General features: G+C 36.5%; 1 protein-coding gene across 2 annotated transcripts in view; it reads right to left on the reverse strand.

The window, feature by feature from the left end:
• Window positions 1–27,575, reverse strand: part of NUP214 (nucleoporin 214) — a 110,011-nt gene that overhangs the window by 19,448 nt on the left and 62,988 nt on the right. For both annotated transcript variants that reach the window (XM_074210899.1, XM_074210898.1), the window contains exons 25-30: window positions 16,439–16,514; window positions 14,155–14,257; window positions 10,473–10,563; window positions 8,155–8,216; window positions 4,220–6,031; window positions 2,035–2,105 (exon numbers count right to left, since the gene is read on the reverse strand). In XM_074210899.1, coding sequence (XP_074067000.1) covers window positions 2,035–2,105; window positions 4,220–6,031; window positions 8,155–8,216; window positions 10,473–10,563; window positions 14,155–14,257; window positions 16,439–16,514 — 2,215 coding nt within the window. The remainder of the gene's footprint in view (window positions 1–2,034; window positions 2,106–4,219; window positions 6,032–8,154; window positions 8,217–10,472; window positions 10,564–14,154; window positions 14,258–16,438; window positions 16,515–27,575) is intronic.

Below are 27,575 nucleotides of genomic sequence, written 5' to 3' on the forward strand. Positions count from 1 at the left end.
AATACTGATATAAGGAATGAATATTAGTTTCATCTGGGCTAAATGTGGAAAAGTTTGCTAAGGACACATCTCAAGATGGGCCCTTTGGAAGGTGACCATGCAGTGGAGAGGGTCTTGAACTTAAAAAGTCAAGAAGATCCAAGTTCACATCTTGCCTCATATAGGTCACTTAACCTCTTTTGCTCTCAGTTTTCTAGCTGGTAAAAAGATGGAAAGGCGGAGTGGGAATGGAAGAACCCATAAGAGCCCCTCCCACTCTAAATCCCTCATTTCTCTGAGCTGAGCCCACAAATCACCTCCTTTCCCTGGACCTTAGTTTCCTCATCCATAAGATGAGGGGATTAGACACAACCTGTCCAGTTCTAGATCAAAATCTATAATTCCATATTATCCAAAGCAGAAAATTGCTAAAGGACAAATCAGGATTATTTCCTTTATGTGATGCAGTGGGGAGTAGTCAGAATACATGGAAACCTACTCAAGAGTAGATACAAACATAGATTTGGCTGGTCTGTTGCCCATCAAGAAAATGAAAGTAAACTGAGAACATGCTTTGGATCAAATGCTTTTTTCATCAGTCTGCCTGACTTTTCATTACCCTGTTCACCAGATGTTCTTGTTTTCCTGCTTAGTGATGGAACCCAGCCTCCTGAGCATTAATAGCTCAAGGTAGCATGACTACCTGAGTATGATGTGCTATCAAGTTCTCTGGCTCAGTAAAGGAAAATCCTCTGTTTTGCTATGTTTGGGGAGTAAAGCATCAGAATGCCTGAAGAATCTCACCAAGTAAAAAGTAGCTTCGGTATTGCAGGTTCATTAATAGTGTCCTTTCTACCTGAAGTGAAAATGTCCCCATCCATTGAAAGGATCATTACAATGGAAAGCCTCTATCATGGGGGGGGGGGGGGGACCCCTTAGTTTCATACCTTTAACAAGCATTGAGATGAATACAGTCTGGGGAACAGCACAGCACTGAAGGAGAAATGCCTCCTTTTGAAAATAAGTCCCAAACTCCCAAGATACCTACAATTTCTTACCTTTCCTTCTACTTACATTATCCTCTGCCTATCCCAATATTTAAAGGGCCAGAGTCACATTTAAACAGGTTAAGAAGTCTTTTGGAAGGAAGGTCAGCTCAGTAACAATGACTTAGTCTCCCACAGCTGCCAGCAAGGGATAGATGAGGCATTAAATTAGAGAGGCTGTCCTCTCCAAAAAGAACCTGGGAGCAGCAAAAGATTGAAATAAACTGGAATTTGGGATCCACCCCTAAGATTCTTGAGGGAATTCCACAGGGATGGAGATGGTCTAAATTCCTCATTTCCCAACAGCTCCAGTTTGTGACCTTCTTTGGACCCCTCCACATACTTTTCTTCATCCCTGGAAATTCTAGTTATGCTGCAAGATTGAATCTCATCAGTAGCCTCTCTGAGCAGACCCTCTGAATGGAGGGCAGGAACTCCAGCCATCCACCCTCTCCCACAATTGTTTTTGGACTCCTTCGGAACTTTTTATCATGTTCCAAAACAAGTATCCTGATGCTCAAATGCCCTTTTCAGTGTCTTTTTGAGTCTTCTCTTAAGACTGTAAGTTTCTCTCATTTATATCTGCATGCCTCTGCTTAGCACAGTGTCTGGCATAGAGTAGGGGCTTAATCAATGATTCCTGAATGGGGCAGTAGAAAGAGAGTAGGACCTGAATCCAGAGAGTGGTGTTCAAATCCCAGTTGTCATTTACTGGTCAACACTGTCATTTTACTTGTCTGACTCTCAGCTTACATATATATAAAATGGGGAAAATACTACTTGGATTTGTATATCACAACGTTGTAATGGTGAAAGAGCTCTGTAGACTTCAAAATGTGAGAAAAGACTTAACAATTATTTAGTGCATTGGTATTTGCAAGATAAAGTAAGGGCATTTAGGAAGGTTTAAGGGGTATGAAGGAATCATATGTAACATTACTGAGCCCCAGTAAAATACTTGAAAACAAACCCCCACACCCCAATACCAACAAGCTCATTATGACTCTACCTGGCCAAAGACTGTGCCTCCACTCCCTGCAGCTTGACCAAACACAGAACCAGTATTACTGGAACCAAAACCTGTAAAACAAAAGTGTGATCAGTATTCTTATGGTCTGTGATCACTTGTTCTCCAGAGGTCTAATTTGTATCATCTAGGAGCTTTGACACTGAAAGGAAAAGAAGGTGAGAGGAAGGGAAGAAGTTGGAGAAGTAGGCAGAGAAGAAGGGAAGTAAAATGGGAGGGAGGGAAGGGGAGAAGAAGAGGAAGCAAGAGGAAGAGGAACAGGGAAAGGAAGAAGGAAAACAAGGAAGAAAGAAGGGAGGGAAAAAGAAGATGAAGGAGGAAGAAAAGAAGGCAAAAGAAGAAAGAAAGGCAGCAAAAGGAGTTTCTTTCTTTGGAGATTTTGGTTGAATGGAGGAGAGACTTGAGAAGTATCTCTAGATCGGCTTCTAGTCTTCAGAAGTACAATCTCTGGAGAATCTTTTTTTTAGGTTTTTTTTTTTTGCAAGGCAAATGGGGTTAAGTGGCTTGCCCAAGGCCACACAGCTAGGTAATTATTAAGTGTCTGAGACCAGATTTGAACCCAGGTACTCCTGACTCCAAGGCTGGTGCTTTATCCACTACGCCACCTAGCTGCCTTGGAGAATCTTATAAAGGCTCTACTTCCTTCGCTTTCTTGACTGGGGCATTCTTGTCATACTTCCAATCAATCAGTCAGGAAGGAAGCTTTTAGAGAACAGAAGTGGATATTCTCAAGACAAAGTATTATTCCCTTAGACCTACAGAATCACTCAGAATGCCAGAAATAGAGGGAATTTAGTTCAAATTCTTTATTTTTCAGATAAGGAGGCAAGAGGCCAAGTGATCTGTGTGAGATAATTCTGAGAGATAGTGGTTTTAATTTGAGGACTTATGACTTTAAGGTGTAGGACCCATTCTTTCTACTCTACCATGAATACCTATTATTGAACTTGACTAGCAAAAAACCAAACCAAAACAAAACAAAACAAAAAAAACAAAAACAAAAACCAGATGGAAAGTATTCACATGACCTACTGATAAATGAACCACCATTCACAGGAGTCAGAGGAACTAAATTCATTGCCTTGAATACTACCTGTGTGCCCTTGGTTCTCAGTTTCATCCTCTGAAAAAACAAGGGTGTGTACAATTAAATGACCTCTGAGGAAACTACAGATGTATGAACCATGACCCCATGATCTTTCAAATCAAAAGAACACAAAATTGGTTAACTATTTTCAAGGTCCTGGTGACTTTCAAAATATAAAAATATCACATAATTTGATATTTTATAAATGAACAGTGAAGTGCTAAGTTTCACTTTCAAAAACAGTAAAAAAGTAGTCAAAGAAAACCAATGACAAAAACCTTCATCCATCAGAAAAACACTAGAAATTCTGCCAGGGAGCAGTCTACATAATGAGAAGCATTAAGAGTCAAGATTCTTGGGACTGAGTTTTAAGGTTCTCAGTGAATCCTTTGTACTTCTAAGGCACAAAACTACTTCTGTGATCTTGGGGAGTTATTTTTACCTTAAAAAAAAAAAGAGGTTGGACTAGATCTAAGGTCTCTTCCCTCTAGAGCAGCCTGCTTTGTATAAAGCCTGTTTTATCAGCTGATCTGGCACTGCCATGGAAACCATAGGTGGGATTTGAAATTTAATAAATCTAGAAGCTTTTGGAGGCCAATTAATTACATGTTTGCTCAAAAAGGAACAGGTTAATTTCTAAGTTAATAATTTGGTATGGCCTACAAATAATGTTATAAATAGCTAAATGGTCCTTGGCAGAACAAAGATTCCCCACCCTTGTTCTAGTGTCTGTGAAAAACTTCCAAGGTTTCAGGGTTCTCACCATGCAGTTCCCTCCAGCTCCAAAATTCTAGGGTCATGTATTTGCCTGCAATAATTATACATGAAATAACCCTTGCTTGTTGCTTATGGCTCTCAGATACTCAATGGAATGCGAAGTTGTTGAATTAGTAATGATGGAGTTGTCAAAGAATAGGGAGGAATAAAGTTAAGTAATAATAATAATTAATAATAATAATAATAATAATAATAATAATAATAATAATAATAATGTTAAATCCTTGTTAAATTAAAAACATAACTGAAACTTGCAGTTCCACAGGGCCCCACCTGGTTCTGTTTTCTCGGTTAGAGTCTTACCTGAAGCCTGGCAAAAGCTGAAGCCAGAGGATGATGAGGCAGTTGTGGTGGCTGCAGCACCACCAAACACAGAGCTTCCTTGGCCAAAGCCTGTGCTCTGCCCAAAGGCCGGAGGGTTGCTCTGCCCGAAAAGACTGCTGCCAGTACTGGCAGAAGATTGCCCAAAAGAGAAGGAACTAGCACTATTGGTGCTGGAGGAAGCGCCAAAGACATTCCCACTGCTGACTGCTGTAGTAGATGAAGCAGGTTGCCCAAAGGCAGGTACTGAGCCAAAACTGCTCTGACTGAATGAAAATCCACTTGAGGAGCTGCTCACAGGCTGTCCAAAGGCAGGTGCCTGTCCAAAGGCTGCTTGCCCAAAACCCCCTGTGGGAGGGGTGCCAAAAGCTGGACTCCCAAATCCAGGGCTGGAAACTTGGGGTGTGGCTGTTGTGGTAGTAGCAGTACTGCCTGTCTGCTGCCCAAATAGGGAAGGTGCTGAGGGGACTTGTCCAAACACAGAAGCAGTAGAAGGGGTAGAAGTGGCATCACTGGCTGGCTGGCTGAAAGCAGAACCTGTGGAGCTGGTAGAAGGCGTTGGTGAGAACACAGGTGCTCCTGCAGTGGCAGCCCCAAACCCAGCTGGACTAGGGGCCAGAGAAGTTGCACTGCTGGAGGGAGGTGGAGCACCAGGAGATCCTACTGCCCCTTGGGTCACACTTGAGGCAGAGACTGCTGTCGTTGTACTTTGTTCAGGCACTGACAAGGTGGACACAGAAGAAGCCTCAGCTTTTGCTTCAGTGTCAGGAACACCTGTGGCTGCCCCACTGGCTTCTGTGGAAGGTACCCCTGAGCCAGGACTAGCTGTGCTGGCTGTAGAAGCACTGGAATCCCCTACTACAGGTGGCAGTAGGGTAGATTCCTTTTTAACCATCTCCAGAGGTGTCTCTGGGGCTGGAGGCTGGTCAGACGGTGGCTGCTGCTGCCGGTCTGCAAGTACAGGCATGGAGGAAGCTGGTACTTCACTGTCCCCTGATTTCTCTGACAAAGATGCCAATGATTTGGCATCTACTGTGCTTTTGCCAGGGGAACCAGGAAGGACAGAAGCAGAGGGTGAACTCAAGAGATTACTGAATGACAATGGGGCTGCTGACACAGGGAGGGTGGTAGGGGTGGCGGTGGCTGGAATGGGTGTTGCTGAAGACAGGGACATTGCACTGCCAGTCTGTCCAAATGAAAAGGTGGATTTGCTGCCACTCATAGAGGTCCCACCGAGATTCAGAGCCCCTGAGGCTCCTGAGCTGCTGAGCTGAAGGCCACCAAATAAACTACTCACAGTGCTGCTAGGAACTGTGCTGACCGATGCTGTTACTGTCGCAGTGGTCACAACTGAGGTAACAGGAGCATCTGAGGGTTTCCCTAGGAGGGAAGAGCTGCTGAAGTTAAATTCTGAAGTCATAGTTGGTATCTTAGCAGGCTGTACACTAGATAAGTTTATGGATGAAGTCTTACTGGAGGTTTTTGCATTATCATCTGCCTGGCCAACTCTCAGTCCTGAGAAACTCCCTAAAGTTTCTCCAGCCAAGGAATTTGGAAACAGATTCTCGCCCAGCTTTAGGGGAGGCGCATCAGGCTTGCTAGATGTTGTGGAAGTGGCTGCCATAACAGTTGCTGCTGCTGCTGCTGTTGCTGCTGCTGCTGCTGGCTTATTAGATGGGGCCACATCTCCAGAAGAGGTGAATGCTGCTCCAGTGGTGCTGGCTGTTGGCAAGATCCCTGAATTAAATGAAAATGTATCATACAGGTTTGGCTCTTTAGGTGTGGCTGCTGTCACTACATTGAGACAAAAGAAAATTGGAAAACAAATTATACAAAATTATCACATCTTCATTAAACTATCCTCTAAGTCTATATCTCTACCATCCCTTCAAAATGAAAGGGATGGTAATAATAAATTAAAGTTCACTTGCAAAAAAAAAATGAAAGGGATGGTTTTAGTTACAAAAGTAGTTTTATTGTAGAGCAGAACGAACGAATTTATGTCCTTATAAACTTAATTCTAGGTAATTTTTACTCACAAGTTGCCATAACAAAGGCATCTCTAGAATATTCAATGTTGAATATTTTATAACTATTAATTATAGTGCAAGGAGGACATTTAGCTTGTATAAGACTTTACCCCAAAAGTGTAGGTGATTTTCAGTAACAATATACTTTGTATTGCATTATGTACTTTTCCAATAGTAAATTGTAAAAATATATATATATATATGTATATATATATATATATTTTTTTTACTACTGAGTAGAAAAAGTTCATCTAAGATTGTACATGTATAACCTACATCAGATTGAATGCTGTCTTGGGGAGGGAGAAAAATTTGAAATTCAAAATCTTATAAAAATGAATGTTGAAATTAAAAAGAAGAAGAAAAAAAGTTCATCTATCTATCTTGTGTCACCACCACTTTTAAGGTCATTCTGCTGTTTTAGGAAAATGTGCATTGAAATTATTTTCAGTTCTTAATTCAGGATGAACTATTTCAATAGTTTAAAGGTTACTTTTAAAGGCATAATTGACAGGCCAAAGACCAGACTCAAGATAAAGATGAGGATCTTAATTTAACATCTAAGAGAAAAGCTAAACATTTACTACTGCAACAAAAAATATTGTTACTACGAGTTGGTAAAACTCGAAATAGTTTTATCATAAAGAAAAATTTTACTCATGAAAGAATGGCAGTCATTTTGTCAACAGGAAATATGCTTAATATAAAGAATTAAAAAAGTACATTGAGATTCTTTTGAGGTAGCCAGATTTTGATCAAATAAACCTTTAGAAGAAAGGATTGATGTACCCAAGGGAATCACTAAGATGACATTAAGAAAAAAATAGAACTGGACCTTCCCCTTTCACAGTACTGTGTTTATTACAAGGCATAAAATCTTTACATTAAAAAATGTAGATTTAGATGTGCTGACATAAAAGATGAATGGAATACAGAAATTTTCAACTGAATGGCTTTCATGTTAATACACTAGACTTGATATTCCAGAAGCAAATAATTTTAATTACTTTTTTTTTTGCAAGGCAAATGGGGTTAAGTGGCTTGCCCAAGGCCACACAGGTAATTATTAAGTGTCTGAGGCTGGATTTGAACTCAGGTCCCCCTGACTCCAGGGCCGGTGCTCTATCCACTGCGCCACCTAGCAGCCCATTAATTACTTTTAATTAAGACATTAGGCAGTCAAATTCTTTGCATTAATCAGTATAAGTCAAGCATTTTATTTTTTATTATTAAAGATTTTATTAAAAACTTAAACTAACTTGCTTATTGATTATTTATATTTAAATTGATTTCATTGCATAAAGCATTATAACTTTTGTCCTTCACTCTAAATATATCAGAATTTCTAACCACATTTATTCTTATTCAGTGAATAGACCTCATTCCATTCTCTTTCATATTAAATTCAGCATTTTCTCAGATTAATTATTGATATTAAAAAACAATGATACTAGTGAAGCTGCAGTAGTATGAAGAGTCATCCATAGCTCTCAAAATCTAGATGAGTAGAATATAAACATTAGAAAGTGTTACCAAGGGAAGAAGACTTTGAATAAGGGCCTAGAAACAGCCCAGTTAAGTGTAGAGAGGCTCCGCTAGGAGATGAGAATGTTTTTTGGTCCTGGAAACTCATGATATGAGAAAGGACCACAATTTATAGCTCAGCATTTGATGGACTGAATATAATATTTAAAATCAGACTTTTCAAAATATTAAAGTACTATTATATTAATGATTATGGCATTAATAATAACTGTCTTGTTATTGGTATTTTAACAAGGGACATGGCAGCATATAGAGAAAAGCAATACATGTAAAGAAGAAAAGGAATCAGTGTTTAGGGGAGACACAAAGTGTAACTTTCACAATTCACAAAATTTTTTTTACCTTGTGAGACAGTGAAGGTAGAGGGTGGTGCTGATGTTATTACTCCAAAATTAAAGCCAGTCCTAGCGAATGAAAAAAAAAAAGAAAAAAGGTGAAAAAACTTAATATACCTTCCCCCATCTAAATATTTTTATTAACTTAATCACCGAATATTTATTAAGCACCTACAATCTAATATGTGTTGGAGATGCTGTGAGGGATACAAAGAAACCTAAGACATGATCTCAATCTTTAAGATGCTCATAATTTAATAGGAAAAACAAAGTCAGTGAAGGCTACAAGGGTTCAATGGAAAATGAGATACACTGATAGCTGAGCTAATGGGGCAAGGCTTCATGGTATTAGTACCTAAACTGGAACATGAAAACTAGGTAGGACTGGAACAGGTGGGGACAGGTGGGGGGAGAGGTAAACAAGTCTAAGGGTAGTAAAGGGAAATGATACTAGTGAAGCTGTAGAAGTATGAAAATCTCAGATGCACTTGGAGGATTTAAGACGATCAAGCTCGGTTGAGTCAGTGATTCATGGACAGTGGTGGTAGGGAAGGACCATGCTGGGAAAGTAAGTAGGAGCCATAGGGTAAAGGACCTTTTATTCTCTACCCCAGGAACATAAGACCAAAATACAATTTAAAAGCATGAATTAGTAAGATCCTGACCACAAATAAGATGTTCTTCTGCCACCTATGAAGTACATGTATAAAAAAACAAGAGATAGTCTTATTTATTTGGTAGAACTCTGAGTTACAGATTGCAAAGTTTGGTTCAGAGATAGATCTGACTCCTTTTAATCTTTCTTTTCCTTTCCTTTCCATTCACTTGTATCACATACTATTAGCAAAGCTGCCAGAGTCAAAATGCAAATTCAACACTGCAGAATGCTGTAAAAAGTTGTGGAGGAAGTTAAAATATTAACTTCAATAGGAAGAAACTATTCAAATAAGGTGCTCTAGTGAGGATTTGGATTTTTCTGTATTCTTTATAACTACATCTATATTCCTTACGATCTAGGTATGGTTGCATAATATTGGTAGGCTAAATCTGTAGAAACAGCTGCTTTGTCTAGTCAGTGGTATTTAGAGTTTTTATAAATGTCATCTTCACTAAGTTTTATTTATTGGGGGAATATTAATTTGGTGGCCATAATATTGATAATTTGATTTCTTTGGATGGTTTTATTAATTTGTACAACTTGGAAATCAATCTACTGTTTATTGTTAGCTTCTGAGGGGGGGAGGGAGGAGGAATAGTAATGATTATCTCCTGATGGGAAAGATTAACCAGCATTTGTAAAAGCACTTGAATATTTTGAAAACTGTTTTAACTTTGTAATTGCTCCAAATTATCTCTACAAAGTGTAAAAGACAAACTGAGGGTCTGTCACATACTCCTACATTTAATATGTAATCTTCCCTGTAACCCTAATTTAAAATTTTCTCATACTTCACTTTAACTGGTTAGCTTTAAAACCTACTCAAGAAACATTAAAATCAAGAAAAGAATTTGGTTACTTTAACTTCAACTACAAAAGTAAAATCTTCCCCAAAACCAAGCTTAAAAACAATAAACTCAACTAAACAAAAAAATGTCAAAAGAGACTTTTTAGAAACAACTGAATACAAGACCAAAGCATCTGCATGGCTTTTATATCAGTGGCATCCATCATAATTCCGTCTATGAAAGGAACTGAATGCTTGAGGAGATTTCACAGGCTTCAACATGAATTCTTGCAACAATTTGTTTAGCATTTACAGAAACCAATTTCCAGAAAAAAATAAAAACTCTTCATTTCAAAAGTTGGAAAAGCTCATCTTGAGTGGTATAGGAAGTCAAGGAAACAAATTGTTTTTAACTAATGTGAATTTTTATAATCAGGCAATCTAAAAATTTAACAAAATAAATTCTGCATATAATAACTAAGGCTTCAAAATAACTGCCATGCCTTTTGTCATCTTCCCTAGGAAGCTGTAAGATGTTGGACTTGTAATCTAGAAAAGCCATTTCAACTGTCTAGCCCACCATGTAACCAGCTGCTGGAATGAAGAATAAACAATGCATTTCAACTTAAAAATTTATGACAGCTTCTCCTAAAATAATTTGGAACTATCCTTGATGAAGCTATGATATTGCAGACAGAAATTTAAGTTAAAATTGGAAAAATATCCATGCTAACACATTAAACCACTAATATTTATTGTCATCAGCTAGAAGGGGCTGATATTTTTCAGACTTGTAAAAAAAAGTTATAAAATTCAGAAAGGTCATCTATAAAGTTGATAAAAACATAATGTTGCCATAAAATTTAATTTCAGTACTGACCCTGATGAAGAGAATGAAAATGGTTTGCTGAACTGTCCAATTGTTGATGAACTTGAAGTCACAGTTGTTTCCACCTTAATTGTCCCTGGCCCTAAAGTGATATAAACAAACATTCCATGAAATCAATTTAGGTAACAATTCTTAGTATGCTATTCTTCTCCCACTTTCCCTTTCCACCCCCATTCCATATTACTACATATATTATCACTCTAGCTGCTCTAAATATCTATCAATCTCTACCTTTCTTTAATACATCATTGGGAAAAGCAATCCTACTTAATAATTTGTGAGTTCCAAATGATTCAAGAGTCTTGCTAAAACTTTCCTTATAAAGTTTCAGGATGAATCAAGCAGTACTGTACACAATCTTCTTGTGAAATGAGATAATTCCTGATTACTTTTTCCTTTAGGGACTAGTATTTCATACTATGATACTTAGACTCTTACCTCAAGTTTGGATAAATACTATTATAATAAGAATATACTTCTAAGGGGCAGCTAGATGGCGCAGTGGACACAGCACCGGCCTTAGAGTCAGGAGTACCGAGTTCAAATTTGACCTCAGACATTTAATAATTACCTAGCTTAACCCCATTGCCTTGCAAAAACTAAAAAAGAATATATTTCTAACCCACTAATAAGGCTTTTAGAGGAAGGCTTTCCAAGTAAGCTTTTTTTTCAAGTATTTGGAAAATATTTAAGACTTCATCAAAATTGGACATCTGGCAAGATGGCTGCCCAAACTGAAGCAAACAGTTCAGTTCCTCCATACTTAATGCTAACAAAAAAAAGAAATTCAGACCAAACTAAACAATGATCAAAACATCCAATCATTCAGAAATCTATAGGCAATAGGAAAATGGATCATCAGCAGAGCCAACACCAGCAAAGGCAAAGAAGTTGCCAGTCTTCCAACCCAACTAGAGATAGATCAGACACAAGTATAATAGATGGATCAGACATGGGTAGTGTGAAGAGCTCTGTAGAGTAGGAAGCAGTGAGAGCTGAGAGCTCCTTAAGAAAGCTCTAGAGTGTTTGGAAACCCCAGCAGTGAACCTAGAAATCACCAAGAATGGTAGCAACCAGAGTTATGATCCCAGTTACAACCCAATGGTTTAGAGTTTTTTCTTATTTTCTCTTAAAACTCAAAAAGACAATCCTTAAAGTTCCAAGGGGACCTAGCCCCAGGAGACAGAATTCAGTGTAGGAATTCAAGAGACTCAGGCTATACCAAGGAAGGTGAAACACTCAACCCAAGAGAGTATCAGGGATTGGAACCTAAAGCCAAAGAGATTAGTATACCAAATATGACACCAATTAATATTAAAAAATTACTGTAAATCTAGAGGGCTCAAATTCCAGCATAGGAGGTCATAACAACTGCCAAAAAATAGATTTTCCTCAAAGACTAACTACATGAATACCTAAAAAAAATGAAGCAGGGCGGCTAGGTGTGGCGCAGTGGATAGAGCACCGGCCCTGGAGTCAGAAGTACCTGAGTTCAAATCCGGCCTCAGACACTTAATAATTACCTAGCTGTGTGGCCTTGGGCAAGCCACTTAACCCCATTGCCTTGCAAAAACTTAAAAAAAAAAAAAAGCAAGCGATTAAAACAGAAGGCAAATGGATTTCCTAAAAGCTAAGAGAATCCTTACCTCCATGAGAAAGCAAAAATATTAAAACAAAAAAAAAGAAACAAAAGATTAAAAAATAAAGAAAAAAGAAGTTGAAAATGTCTGATATCAAAAAATAAAGAGAAAATAGGTCAAGGAGAAATAATTTAAGACTCAATGAACTATCTGGAAGCCATGATTAAAAAAGAAAAAGTCTGGACATTATATTTCAAGGAATCATGAACAAAAAAATACTCGGTTCTATTTGAATCAGAGGACAAAATGAAGGATAGAATTTATCAATTGCTTCCTTAGGAAAAAAAAACCCAAAATAAGTCCCAGAAATGTCATAGCTAAGATGTAGAGCTCTCCTGTAAAAACAACAAACAAATAGAAAACGTGAGCATTCAGAAAGAAGGATTTAAAGTATCAAGAAACCACAGTTTAGATCATATAAAGCATGACAGCTTCTAGGACAAAATAAGAGTTCTTGGAATACAATGATCCAGAAGGCAAAAGATACAGATAGGCTTACAAGAAAGAATATCTGAAAAATTAAGTAAGTTTTTTACATGGGGAAAAAATAGATGTTTATGGAATAAAAACTTAATATTTCTGATTTTTAAAAAGTCAGAACAAAGTAGAAACATTATAATATAAACAGAAGGATTAAAAGGAAACTAGAAAAATAAAATTATATGAGTAATTAGAAGTGAGCATTCTAATAGGAGACAAAACAAGTGTTCCCCAAATCAGACAAACCAATAAGCATTTATTAAACACCTGTTATATGTCAGGCATTGGGCTAAGCTTGATTCTGAAAATTAATACTCTTCAGAACCATAGGTGTACAATAGGAAAAAGAGTAGAGAGTGGAAGTGGCATGGCAATGATTAAGGGGGTGGACTGGTGGACTTTGTGGGATATAAGAGGGGAAAGAGAAGGGATATACTTGGGTAAAATGAAGGAAATCCAGGGTAAAATTTGATATTTCTCCTTAAGTGAGTATGTGAGAAAAAAATTACACAAACACTGAAGAAGAGGTTGAGGGAGCAAGCATAAGATGAACAGTAAATGGACGAAAAAGGGTTCAATGAACACACACACACACACACACACACACACACACAAACACACGCACAAATGAGTTTGACATAGAAATACAACAAACTCAAGAAGGCAATAAGGAACAAGGGGGGGGGGGTTAAGTTAAGAGAAAAGATAGCTCCTCCTTCTTGGGAGAGGGATAATTATAAGTACATCAATCTTCATCCTTAGGGGTATTCAATGAAAAAAGAAAAGAATTAGGATTTAAAGGGATGCTCAATAATTGGAGAATGGATGAAAAAACAGTCATAGAAATTTTTTTTTAGGTTTTTGCAAGGCAAATGGGGTTAAGTGACTTGCCCAAGGACACACAGCTAGGTAATTATTAAGTTTCTGTGGCTGGATTTGAACTCAGGTACTCCTGACTCCAGGGCCAGTGCTCTACCCACTGTGCCACTATAGAAATGTAATGGAATAACATTTCACTATTAAAAAAAAAAGTTGAAAGAGATGACTTCAAAGAATCCTGGAAAGTATAAAATGATGCTGAGTGAAGAGAACAGAAAAATGAGACTGATTTAATACAAAGATAAAAACATAAATAAAAATAAATTTTAAAGACTTAAGACTCTGACCAATGGAATAAACCCTATGTCCAGAAGCCCGAAGATGAAAAATGCTAAATCTCTCCTGACAGAGAGGTAATGGACTCCAGATTCAAAAAGAGATATACATTGGACATAACCCCTGTGTGGACTCCTTTTGCTGGGGTCAGTTTTATTTGTTACCAGTTATTTTTTTCAGTTTATCTGGGGGATAGGTGAAGTGGGGGGGGGGGCGCGGAGAAGAAATTAACAATACTGATGCCACTCCCCCCTCCAAAAATAGGCATTCCGGTCTCCCATGCTTGACCCAAAATTATTCCCTATTAACTCTATATTAGCCAAGTCAGTAAACTCAGAGTTATATGAGGTGCCCTTTCTTTTGTGTTATTTTCATGGAAAACAGAAAAACAAACCAACCTGAAACTTTGTCACTAGCTGACAGCTGACCAGGTGTGACCATTGCTGGAATTTGTGTAGGACCGGGTGGAGACTGTGTCTTGATGGAATTTATGAGAGAACCCTGTAATAGAACACAAAAATGCATGAAAAAAAAATTTGTCAGGTGAAATGTATTATCACTGAAATTACATAAAGATATACAATGATAAGCATGACAATAAAAAGCAAGCAAATAATAAATTGTGTTTGGATGTATTTACATAAATAAGTGAATGAAAACAGATCCTTTTATTTACAATTGTTAATACTGTCATATATTCCCATGTATGGGAGAAACAATATGGTGTAGTAGAAAGAACATTATGCATGAAGTCAGGGACAGGATTAAATCCTGGTTCTTTCATATATGATCTTAGCAGTTTCCTAACATAAATTTAAGGGTTCATGCTGGAGAGGATGACATCTACACTTCTGTCAGGATTCTTTTTGCAATGTCAAAAATTCCATAGATCATCACAATAGCAGATTAATACCCAATGATATATATATATATATATATATATATATATATATATATATATATATATATATACATATATATATATATATGAGTATTATTCATTTAGTAATAAGTTTAAATGAAACAATCATATGCATCAAAAATGCTTGAAAAAAGTGGAATGTAATGGTATAATATAGTAAAAAGATGGAGTCAATGGGTGATAAAGGAAAGTACTGGGAGGAAGAGAAAGGAGAGGAAGAAGGAGCTAAGAAATTTTACATAAGAGTCAATAAAAAGCTTTTTCAATGGAGTGGAAAGGGGGAAGGCTAGGGGGAATGAGTGAGCCTTCATTCTCATCAGAAATGGCTCAGAGAGGAAATAACATACACACTTAATGGGGTATAGAAATCTATCTTACCCTAGAGAAAAATGAGAAGAGAGGGATGGGATAAGGGGGAATAGGTGATAGAAGAGAGGGAAGATTGTGGGAGAGGGTGCTCAGATACAATACACTTTTGGACAGGGCCAGGATGAAAGGAGAGAGAATAGAATAAATGAGAGTAGAGAGGAATAGAGTGGAGGGAAATACACTAGTAATAACAACTGTGGGAAAAATATTGAAGCAACTTCTCTGGTAGACTTATGATAAAGAAGGCAACTCACCCCAGAGACAGAACCATTGGAATCTGAACATTGACTGAAGTACATTTTTTTTCTCTCTCTCACTATTCTTGAAGTTTCTCATCTTCTTGGGGGGGGGAGGGGGTCTTATATTTACTCTTATAATAAAATTATTATAATAATATAAAATAAACAAACCAAAATCATACTTGAAAAAACTATATACAGGGCAGGTAAAGTATACTTGGGACAATTATGATGATATAAAGAAACAAAGTATCAATAAAATTATATTAGGACTCAGCAAAAACAAAAACAAAAAAAACCCATGATGTGATAAATGGTTGACAGGATTCTATGATGCCCTATAAACAAGACTGACTTCAACCAGGATTAAGCATGGCAGAGATTAGGTGCTTTCTGGCTTAATAATTTTATACCTAAAATTCTGCATTAGTTGTATCCTGTCAAGGAGCAATTACTGAGAAAACTCATTAAATTGTGAGCTCCTAGAATTGCCTTTTATCTTTCTTAATACCCCAATGCTTAGTCCATTGCCTGAATATTTCTTAAGTAGGCACTTAAGAAATGTTGATTGCCTAACTGATCAAAAAACTTTCCTGTTTTTCTGTTACAAATATCGGATAGAAACAAATTTGGGAGGGTTGTATCAGGGAAGATGAACAAACAGATATTTAATAACTCCTACAAAAATGTATGGGTTATACTACTTTTCAGGTCTCATGATGCTTACACAAGGATTCATCTAAAGTGTTACTGACAGGGCAGGGCATTCCCACAATGCCTTCTTATCTTTTAGTGGGAGGCTGCTTACAATCTGCTCCCTTCCAAGTCTTATGTGATTAAATCTTTTCTTAAGGACTTTGCCTATTAACCCACCAGAGAAAATTATTTTTGTTATTAAATACCCAAAGTCTTCTCTGTACCTCCCAAATACTTTACCATGTTTTTGTCAGTCACTGAGTTTATCCACAATCATTTATTAAATGCTTACTATGGGTAGACGTTGGGCTAAGTGTTGGAGATAAAAGAGAAAAGGAAAAACAGTTTCTTCCCTCAAGTGGCTCACATTTTAAACATGATGTAAATTGCTGGATATAAACTTATGATAAAAAGAATGAGTGGAATATAAAAAAACAATAAAAATCAATAAGGTACCTGTTTAGGTTGACTGGCAGCCACTGTAGCAAACAACTGGAGGGATGTTTTGGCTGCTGTCTGTGATGCTGGTGACCTATTTTTTTTTTTTTAAAGAAAGAGTAAAACCATATAAGGCATGATTTAATGAAAAAAAAATTTACTTTCTAAATATTTTAACTTATCATTTATTTTAAAAGTTCTTTTCCTTTAAAGTTTTTTCATGCCCACCAAGAGAGCAAATGACATAAAATCAATTATACAAGTGAAACCATGCAAAATAAATTTTCATTTTAGTCAATTAAAAAATAGTGAGAAAGTTATATTTCATTTGTACTCATTTGTACTCAGGATACATTAATTCTCTTCCTAGAGGAAGATAGCATTTTTTTCATCATGAATCCTTCATCACTCTGCTCTTACTAATTCTTTTCACTTTACTATTCATCAGTTCATATAGCTCTTTTTATAGCTTTCTGCCCCCCCCCCCCCCCCCCCCCCCCGGTCAATATATTCCATCACAATTACCTACCACAACTTGTTTAGTGAGGTCCTAATTGATGGACATTCCCTCAATTTCTAATTCTTTATCACCACACAAAAAAAAAGCTGCTATAAATATTTCTGAACATATAGGTCATTTTTCCTTTCTCTTTGATTTCTTTGGGATACAGAACTGGTAACAATATTGCTTGATTAAAGTCTATGCCTAGTTTTACAGTCCTTTAAGTTTAATTCTAAATTGTTCTCCAGAATGGTTAGACTAGTTCTCTATTTTAACAGCAGTTCATTAGTGTACCTATTTTCCCATTATCTTCACCAGCATTTGTCATTTCTGATAATGAGGTGGTTTCTCATATTTTATCTTTCTCTAATCAAGGGTGATTAAAAGACATTTTTTTCATGACTATAACATAGTTTTGATTTCTTTGAAAACTGTCTATTCATATCCTTTGACCATTGTTCATTTGGGGAATGGCTCTTATTTTTAGAAATTTGATTCAGTTCTATCCTCAGTATACATTTGAAAAATGAGACCTTTACCAGAGAAACTTAATGTAAAAAATTTTGATATTATTTCTTTGTCTATGGAACCTTTTAAGGTAATGTAGATCTATTTTTACTTTTGCTTTTTAGATCATGATTGCTATTCTACCTTTTTTACTTTACCTGAAACATCAGATTCTGCTCCAGCCTTTTCAGTTTCAATATTGTTGGATTCTGTATTCTATAGGTGAACTCATCTTATTCATATTCAATTATGATTACTGTGTATTTCTCTCCATCCCATTTTCTTGTTTCTTACTTATTTTTAGCCTATCCCTCCTTTAAAAAGAAAAAGATAACCCATTGCTTTGCAAAAAAAACCAAACAAACAAAACAACCCTAAAAAAAAGATAAAAGTTCTTAGGAATTGTATGTATCATTTTCCCATATTTTGTTTCTAATCACTGCTTCCCTCAATTTTCAGGCCACTGCCCACTGTCTCCTCTTTCTTCCTATTTCCCAATTGGGTAAATTATATTTCTATACACAGCTGTGTGTGTGTGTGTGTGTGTGTGTGTGTGTGTGTGTGTGTCTATATTCTTCCCTCTTTGAACCAATTCCAAAGAAAGTAAGGTTTTAAGCACTACTGTGCCACCCTGCCCCCTACCATTTCCTCCTCTACTGTAAAAAGTTCTTCCTATCACTCTCTTCTCCCATCTCCAAAGGCAACCATCTTTCTCACCCTTTCTTTTTTCCTGAAGATTATTCCAACATAATTAACTCACCCTCAGTCTATGTAAATTCCTTTTGATTGCCCTAAAAATGATAAAGTTCTTAGGAGTTACATGTATCATTTCCCCAGACAGGAATGTAAGCAATTTAACTTGACTGAGTCCCCTGTGATTACTCTTTAATGTTTAACTTTTGTATTTCTCTTCAGTCTTATGTTTGAATGTCAATTTTTCTACTGTGCTCCAACCTTTCCATCAGAAATGCTGGAAAGGGCTTAAAAACTATTTCTGCCCCTAAAGGATTACACTTAGTTTTGCTGGATAGATCATTCTTGGTTGTAATCCAAGATGATTTGCCTTATAAAATTTCAAATTCCAAGCACTCCAAGTCTTTAATGTGGAAAAAGCTATAAATTGTGTGATTCCGTGTGATTTCATGAACAATCTGATTTTTCTGAAGCTTCTTGTTTGAAGTACTTTCTCTTTAATCTATAATATTTTCACTTTTGGATCTCTATCAAGAAGGGATTGGCAGATTCTTTTAATTCCTATTTTACCACCTCCTTCCATGTTACCAGGGCAGTTTTCCTTGATAATTTCTTTTGATTTAATTTTTTTTATTTATTTAAGGCAATGGGGTTCAGTGATTTGCCCAAAGTTGCACAGCTAGGCAATTATTTTTTTTTAATTTTTTATTTATTTATTTAAGGCAATGGGGCTAAATGACTTGCCCAAGGTCACACAGTTAGGCAATTATTAAGTGTCTGAATCCAAATTTGAACTCAGGTCTTCCTGACTCCAGGACTGGTACTCTATCTACTGCACTACCTAGCTACTAGATAATTTCTTAAAATATAATCTTTAGGCTCTTTTTTAAAAACCATGGGTTTACAGCTACATGCTAACTAATTAGCTAACTAATTAACTAATCGATGCTGGATTTTGCAAAGTATTTGGAGATATGGTTGGACGGGTTTACAGAGTGGATTTAACCATTGTATTAAAAACAAGATATAAAAGCTGCCAAGCTCTCAATTGGCAATGAATTGGTTGGTCTATGAAATCCTTGCAAGATGCAGATCCTCAAGCTGTTCACATGCTCATTGAATATTTTAACGACTGTCAAATATATATGATGGGGAAAGGAGGAGATGCTTTTTAAAAACCGTTCCTAGACTTCTGTAAAATGCAAGATAAATTAAAGTTATTCGAACAGCAAAATAAATAAATAAATTAATTAAAACCATGGCATTCAGCTAGTTCGATAATTTTTAAATTATTTCTCCTCAATCTATTTCTAAGATTATTTGTTCTTCTAGTGAGACAGTTCAAAGTTTCTTCTATTTGTTCATCCTTTTTACTTTATTTTATTATTTCTTGATATCTTGTGAAGTCATTAGCTACTACTTACCCAATTCTAATTTTGAGATCTTATGCATCTTTTCCCATTTGGGGAATTGTGCTTCTTAAGGAGTTCTTTCCTTCAGTGTATTTTGGTGTCTCTTTTGTCATTAGGCTTATTCTGTTTTTTAAGGCATTATTTTCTCTAGCAATTTTTTGAGACTCTTTTACCAAATTGCAAATTCTCTTTTCATAATTTTCTTCTCTCACTCTTATTTCTTTTCCAATTTTTCCCTTTATCATTCTTATCTCTTTCTTGAACTTTTCCAGGAATCTTTTTTGGGTTTGGGATCAATTAGCATTTTTCTTTCAGGTTTTTTTGTTACCTATTTTTGCATTGTTGTCTTCTGAGTTTATGACTTATTTGGTCTTCCTTGCCACTATAGTAGTTTTTTAACTCAAATTCTTATTTTGTAGTTGTTTTTTTGCTCATTTTTCTAGCCTATTTCTTATCTTTAAACTTTTTGTTCAAGTTGGACTCTGATTACCTTGGGATGGAAAGGAATCATTTCACTCTTCAGATCTTTTTGTGCTACTATTTTTCAGAGCTAGTTCTCAAGAGTTTGTTGCAAGATTTTGATATTTCCAAGGTGATATGATCTTGGAAGAGGCATGAACACTGATCTCCTGGTCTCTGCTCTGGTCTTTACCCAACTGTGACCAGGACCCCTGCTCTCTTGTGATCAACTCTAGCAGCACTCCTCTCTACCCTAGAACTACATATAGGGAATAGAATCTGCCAATCAACACTATCTGTGACAGCTGGAGTGACAGCAAGGAATCCCTTTTTAATCTCTTTCTGATCAGTAGTCTATCTTATGAGCTGAGAATTCCTGAAGCTGCTGTTGACCTCTTAAATTTTTTTAGTTTGGAAAAATGTCTGATTTGTCATCTTGGCTCCCAATCATGTTTACTTACCTGTATCTGTCCAAGAAATCAGAGTGGCAGTTTTGAGATTACCACACAACTCTTCTGAAATTATTTCTAAATGTAAAATCTCAAATGAAAATTGCAATCCTAGGAGGGGACCAAATACAATGATCTCTGATTGTTTTTCCATTTTTTAATTCACAGAACTGCTTTATTATAATTCTATACATGCCATCCTAGTTGTCTGATGAGACTTTCTTTTTAATCCAAACTCCAGACTGTGCCATGTTCTTTTTAATTCTGCATTCTAATTCTGAGATTTGGTGCAATAGCATCTATATGGAGAAGTTTCACCTGCTGTCCTTCAAATAACAAGAGCACCTCCCTGTGCTTAGAGGTATCTATTTCTAAAAGCGTAGGCAGGTGAATAAAAAATCCTGAGTTCCCCAAAGGCAGTAGGAATAAGACCTGAATCCCACTGCTCAGTTAACATAATGATAGGCATTACCAAATGCATTATACCTTCTGCTTTTGCAACTATCATTATAGAATAGATGGCATATACAACACTTGCAGTTAAGAGTCCTCATCACATCTGGTTAACAAAGCACATCAAAGTTTCACTGAGACAATTCACACACTGTATACACAGGGGGTTGCCAATTCAATAGTCACTTGGAGTTAATTTACCAGCAATTTACCTGCTAATCCAAAATCATAGGCAAAAATTACACATTTGGTTCCCAGGGACAGTCATTTCAATCAACTTACTTGCCCAAAGCACTGAACCAGATGCCGCAATGGTTTATGGGTATGACTGCAAATGCTAGGGAATCTAGCTTCATTTCTTGTAACTCTTTCTAGCTTTAGGGCAAAGAAGATTACTATTTTTCTCCACAAAAATAGAGTAGGTAAAAAGGACAATTATAATGCAATGTTTTGATAGGACAAATCACTAACAATTTTTATATGCAAACTTGAGCTTCTTTTTGTTGCATTCACAGAAATCTGACTAGTTATTCTTTCTTGTCACAGAAGACAAACAAATGCTTTACTTTCCAGTGGTGCTGGACCCATTACTCCTCAGGAGAGACAAAGTTCATGGCCCCTTGAGGACCATTCTGCCTTCAAGATGTTAAGTTGCTTCCCCTATACAGAATGATGTATTAAAACATACAAAACAGAGAGAAAAGGAATATATGAGAATGAGTTTTAGGGCTCAAGGAACTCTTGTGCAGACAGGAAAAATCACTTATAGAAATGGTTTGGCTTCATGGGGAATCACAGGACAAATGAACAATTTTTTCCCTTTCAGCTCAAGTACCCAATTTCTAGAAATTCAATGTCATCCAAAACAGTTTTAATCTGATGAATAAAGGAAACCAAATACAAATAAGAAAAATCATAATTATTGTTTCATTTACTTACTCTGATGCCACATTCCATCTCAGGGGAGATTTTTCTCAAAGTATCTAAGTATTTAGTGTACTGTAATTAATTAAAACCCCAAGTATGACAACTCAGCAGGGAAACACACTAGATATCTAGACACAAACTGGATGACAAAAATCTGACCTGAGAAAACTAATTTCTTTCATAGCAAAGACCATAGTATTTCCAATAAAGATGCCCCAAAGCCTGTAATATTATGAATCAAGAACCAGAAATCAATAGCTAAAACTGTTCCAAGGTCTGTTTCATCATGTAAAACAAGAGGTTTTGAATGAGGTTTCATAACCTGGGATCTGTGAATTTTTCTGATAGTGTTTTTGGTTTTTCTTATCATCTTTTATATTTTATTTTAAAAACATTCTAAGAAGAGGTCCACAGATTTCACCAGGTTGCCATGGAAGCCTATGACACAAAAATGGGTTAAGAACCCCTGGATTAGATAATATTTAGAGTTCTAACCAAAATGAGGGAGCTAGAAAGCAGGTGACCTTCTGAGTTGAGATATATTTAACCTGGGATGTCAAGAGGGGACCCAAACATTTGAGGATGTAGGACTGTAACGGGGAGAAATTAAAACTAGATATATAGATTTGGAAACTATTTGCAAAGGCATGCTAATCAAATCGATGGGGATGGATAACAGTTCCAAGAGAGAGTGCATCCAATAAAAAGAGGGAATAGAACAGAAGCTTGAAGAGGACCCACATTTGGAAGGAGGAGGATGAACCTGGAAGATGTCCATAGGAAATCTCATATGTTTATACTATCTTTCTCCAAAAACTTTCCTCACTTCTTAATTTTCCTAATAATGTTGAGAGCAGTAATATCATTCATTAGCCAGGCTTGTAAATTTGCATTTATACTACAAATCCAATCTGTCATAATTTCTAAAACATCTCTTTCATAATTTCTTCCTATATCCTCACATAGTCAACAATCTACTGCAGGTCTTATTGCCTCACATCTGAACTACTGAAGCGTTCTAACTGGCCTCCCTGCCTCAAGCTTCTCCCTATTCCAATCTAGCTTCCACTAAACTCCTGAAGTGATTTTATTAAAAAGGGTAGAGCTGATTATTTCACCACCATCGCCTTTCACCCAATCAGTAAACTTCAGTGGCTTCCAACTACTTCCCAGATAAAATATAAAATCCTCTATTTGGCATATAAGGCCTTGACAATTTGGTCCCCTCCTTCCTTTCCAATTTTATTACACTTGCCCCCACCCCAGGCACTTTATAAGCTAGTTATCCAGGCCTGTCTTCCAAAACCATACCTCTCTACTACTGGTCCCCTCTATCTATATTCTTTCCCCTCCCCTCTGCCTTCTAGGAAGGCTCAGATTACACCCCAACTTTCTCAGGAGCTTCACCCACTCCCTTCACAGTAACCCCTGCCCTAAGATTACCTTTCAGAGTAATTGCATGGGTCTCCCTCAATAGAACGTGAGTCCTTTAAGGGCAGAGATTATATTTTTGCCTTTCCTTGTTCCCCAGAGTTTATCACAGTATCCAGCACAAAGTGTTTAATAAATGCTTGCTGACTAACTGAATACATTTCCAGTTCAAGAACAAAAGTCTATTTCTTTTATCCGTAAATGCTCTTGCCTTTCTTCATACCCTCAATAAATAACAAGAATAATAAGGGCCTAATAAATGCTGGCTGACTGAATGATGTTAAAAATTTAAAAAGCTTGACACAATTACTTACATATAATGACCAAGGGTCTGGTCTAATAATTTTAAAGTAGAGAGTGAGGGAACATGACTAATATGGAAATATATTAAATACAATTATAAATGTACAACCTATATCAGATTGGGTTTGCTGCTAAGGGGAGAGAGGAGGGGAAGGTGGTAGAAAAATATAGAATTCAATAGCTTGTAACAGGTTGAACGCTGATAACTTTCTTTGCATGTAATTGGAAAATAACTATTTTTAATCCTGAAAAGAAAAATAAAATATAGGGTGAGGTTTTTTTGGGAACTAGTGTAAATCAAGAGGAAAAAGAGAATGAAGAAAATGAAAGATTCAATTCAGGCTTTATATACTGCTTCTTAGAAACATTTAGATGGTGCAGCAGATACAGCACCAGCCCTGGAGTCAGAAGTCCTGAGTTCAAATTCGGCCTCAGACACTTAATAACTACCTAGCTGTGTGGCCTTGGGCAAGTCACTTAACCCCATTTGCCTTGCAAAAAAAAAAAAAAAGAAACATTTAGATCACATGTACACAATCTGCTGATTAGGATCCCACTGTATTACTAAAATGTAAGTATTCAGAAGACTATTTAAAAATAGGAGATGCTTTAAATTAATTGCTGTTCCTACAAGTATTTGATTTAATTGGAGAACACTGAACCAAGTTGCAAAGTAACAGTCTGTCCTAGAAATAACTAGTTTCTTAAGTATATTATGAATTTTCTTTTTTTTCCTCTGGTGATGAATCAAAGATATACTTTTATTTTAATGACTTGATTATCACATAACAAAGCATCAGGTTTAATGGAACATCTCAGACTTTGATAAAAGTTCTTTCTCCAGTGAGGAAAGATGTATTTCTTCATTTAAATATCAATGTCCCAGAACAGTAATAATTTGCTTTTGTGTGTGTGTGTGTGTGTGTGTATCCTTAATGAATTTTGACCAAAGATATTTTTCCCCAAAGTAAGTTGAAATTATTCACTTCAGAGTCAATATTACAGAAGAAATCCTAATAGTAGCAAGGAAAAAGAAGGCAACTGACACACTAACTCCCTGGGTACCAAGCATAAGAAAACTTTTACTCTAAATTTGAGAGTAACTTCATTATTCTGGATAGCAGAAAAATTAATTTTGTTTTTTGAGAAATTCAGAAGGGAAGAACCTAGCTTGAATTTTTTTTTTAATTTAAGGGGCAATGGGGTTAAGTGACTTGCCCAAGTTACATAGTTAGGCAATTATTAAATGTCTGAGGCTGCCTAGCTTAAATTTTGACCCAGCAGAGTTTGATGTTCACTATCATCTCCAATCCCTTTTGTAGATATTCTCCCTCACAACATGATCTATGCATAATTTTGGACAAATCATTTTACCGCTATGATCCTGATTCCTTCCTTATCTGTAAAAGGAAGAGATGAGAAAAGATCACAGACTTAAAGAAATGGGAAAGATCTCAGAGGTAATTTAGTCCAGCTCAGACCTGTGGTCCTCTAGGTTCTTCACTTTTGGTGAGTTCTAAATTTTGCTATTTTTCCACCTCTTATGGTGCTTTCAATACTAACCACCTGTGATTCAATGAATTGAATTCAGTAATATTTTTTCAAAAAGGAATCACAAATATTTTCTTCCTCAAATCTGCAAACAAATTCACTTTACATAAAAATCATTTTTCTTAGAGGTCAATAGAATGGTCCACTTAGTAAAGAAAGACTGTTTGTAGACAGATCTGTGCTTAAAGAATGATTTGGTAGCACTGTGTAGGTTGGATTGGAGTGGGGAGAGACTTGGGAAAAACCAATTAGGAGATCACTACAACAATCTAGAAAAGAAATGATGAGGGCCTGTACTAAGATATGAACTGAGTAAAGAAAATGAGTTATAGGTAAGATTTCAAGAAGGTAGAAACAGCAAGATTTGCTAAATGACTGGATATGGGGAGAGAAAAAGAGAAAGGAGCCAAAGCAATGCAGAGATTATTAGCCTGGGACATTAGAAGGAAAGTAGTCCAAACTTCACTATTTCAGCCAAAGGCAACAGACTTATCCTGTATCACTTCCAGGACCTAGCACAGTGTGTGTACTGTTTATTAAACACTTTAAGATTAGCAAGGTGCTTTACATATACTCACTAATTTGATTCTCACAGCTACCCTGGGAAGCCCCCATTTTCCAGATGAAGAAACTAAGACACAGAGAGATAAAGTGATTATTCAGAATCACATAGCTAGTAAGAGTCTGAGTCAAGAATTGAACTCAGGTCTTCCTGACTGCATGTTGTTTACATAGCCAACTATGGTCTTCAATTAATCAACAATAAATATTCATTAATCACCTATTTTGTGCTAAGTGCTAGGGATATAAAAATTAGCAACACATAAATATAAACAACCAAGTGATTTACAGGATAAACAGGAAAAAATGAACCAAAGGAATGCATTGGAGTTAAAAGGAGCTGGGAAAGGTGACAAAGGCTTCCTGTAGAAGGTGGAACTTTGATGATATTTGTACTTCATTCTCAAAGACTATGACATCAAGGAGGTGATGCCATGACAAGTACCTGAACTGCATTTGAGTGAGGAAGGTGCTGTGCTAAGTTACTAGCCTCACTTTCTCCTTCAGAGCATCTGGATTCAGTGGCCAAATGTGGATCAGGACAACTAGAGATGGTCTGGTATGTGACTTGTCCACAGCCACACAATTAGTAAGTATCTGAGGCCAGATTTGAACTTACATCCTCCTGACTTCAGTGCCAGTGCTCTAATTCATCACACCATCTAAACTGCCTCTGGGACTTAAAAGAAGCCAGGGAAGGCAATAGGTAGAGATGAAAGAGATTATTCCAGGCACAAAGAAGAGCAAGAGAAAATCCTTGGGGGCAAGAGATAAGAGAGTTTTGTTCACGGAACAGCCAGGAGACTAGTATCACTGAATTGAAGAATACACAGTGGGGAGGAGAGTGTAAGAAATTAATGTAGACCAAGTAAAATTTCATACATTAAGTTTGCTCAGATTCAAAATGCAGTACCAGCGATCTTTTTTAAAGACATACAAATAAGTAACAAAGTATAATGGAAAAATACCAAGATATAATGTAAAGAACACAGGTCATGAAGTTTCTTTCCAAAGCTTGTGACACTTATGTGTGACTTCAGGTAAATTATTTATGAGAGATAGTGTGTGAGGCAGTATGAAGTGGAACACTCACTGTATTGGAAATCAGAAAAACCTGGGTTCATATCCTTCCTCAGATACTAATAGGTGGTATCTCCTAGGAAAGTCACTCAATCTCTCTAAAGCTCAATCTCCTCAGCTGTAAAATAAGGGGGGCTATAAAAGAAGATAGCCTCTGAGGCTTCTTCTGGCTCTAAATGATACTGTGAATTCTCTAAGCTTGTTTCCTTATCTGTAAAAATGGGAAATGATAATCTTTGTACAAACCACCTAATGAGGTTTTTGTGGTGAGAGAACTGCTTCCTAAAATTCCAAGATTTATATGAGTTGTTATTGGCATTATTATTCCCAAATGATGCATTTTTTAGTGACCTATGATTTTCAGGACAAAATAGTGGAGTATGAATTGTCCTTCTACCAATCTCTTTATGAATCAAGCAATTTATCTACTCACTTAAGGAAAAATAATCTTGACAATGGGTAAACTGAAATCTCTCCAATAGGTGCCTCTGAAAAATAAGGTCAACAGACAAGAGCAACAGCAATTCCAGATAGTCACTTCTTAATGTAATACTTAAGAGTAAATTTTTCTGTCTTAACACTCAGAATTTGTAAAATTTGCAAACAATGCTTCATCTTGAAAAGTGAAAAGTAGTGTGAAATGTTATTTTGGTTTAAATAACTAGTTGCATATCAAGGTCAAAAACAGAACCAAAAAGCAGACAAGCTTGTCTTTTGATTGTTGGAATGACCCTGAGATAACCAAAATATTGCTGGAACAAGCTGTGCTCTTCAGTACTAGATGGGGAAGAAAGAAGGTCACAGGATGCATGGATCAGGCCTACTTG

This window comes from Macrotis lagotis, chromosome 1, assembly GCF_037893015.1.
Source record: "Macrotis lagotis isolate mMagLag1 chromosome 1, bilby.v1.9.chrom.fasta, whole genome shotgun sequence".
Taxonomy (NCBI): Eukaryota; Metazoa; Chordata; class Mammalia; order Peramelemorphia; family Peramelidae; genus Macrotis; species Macrotis lagotis.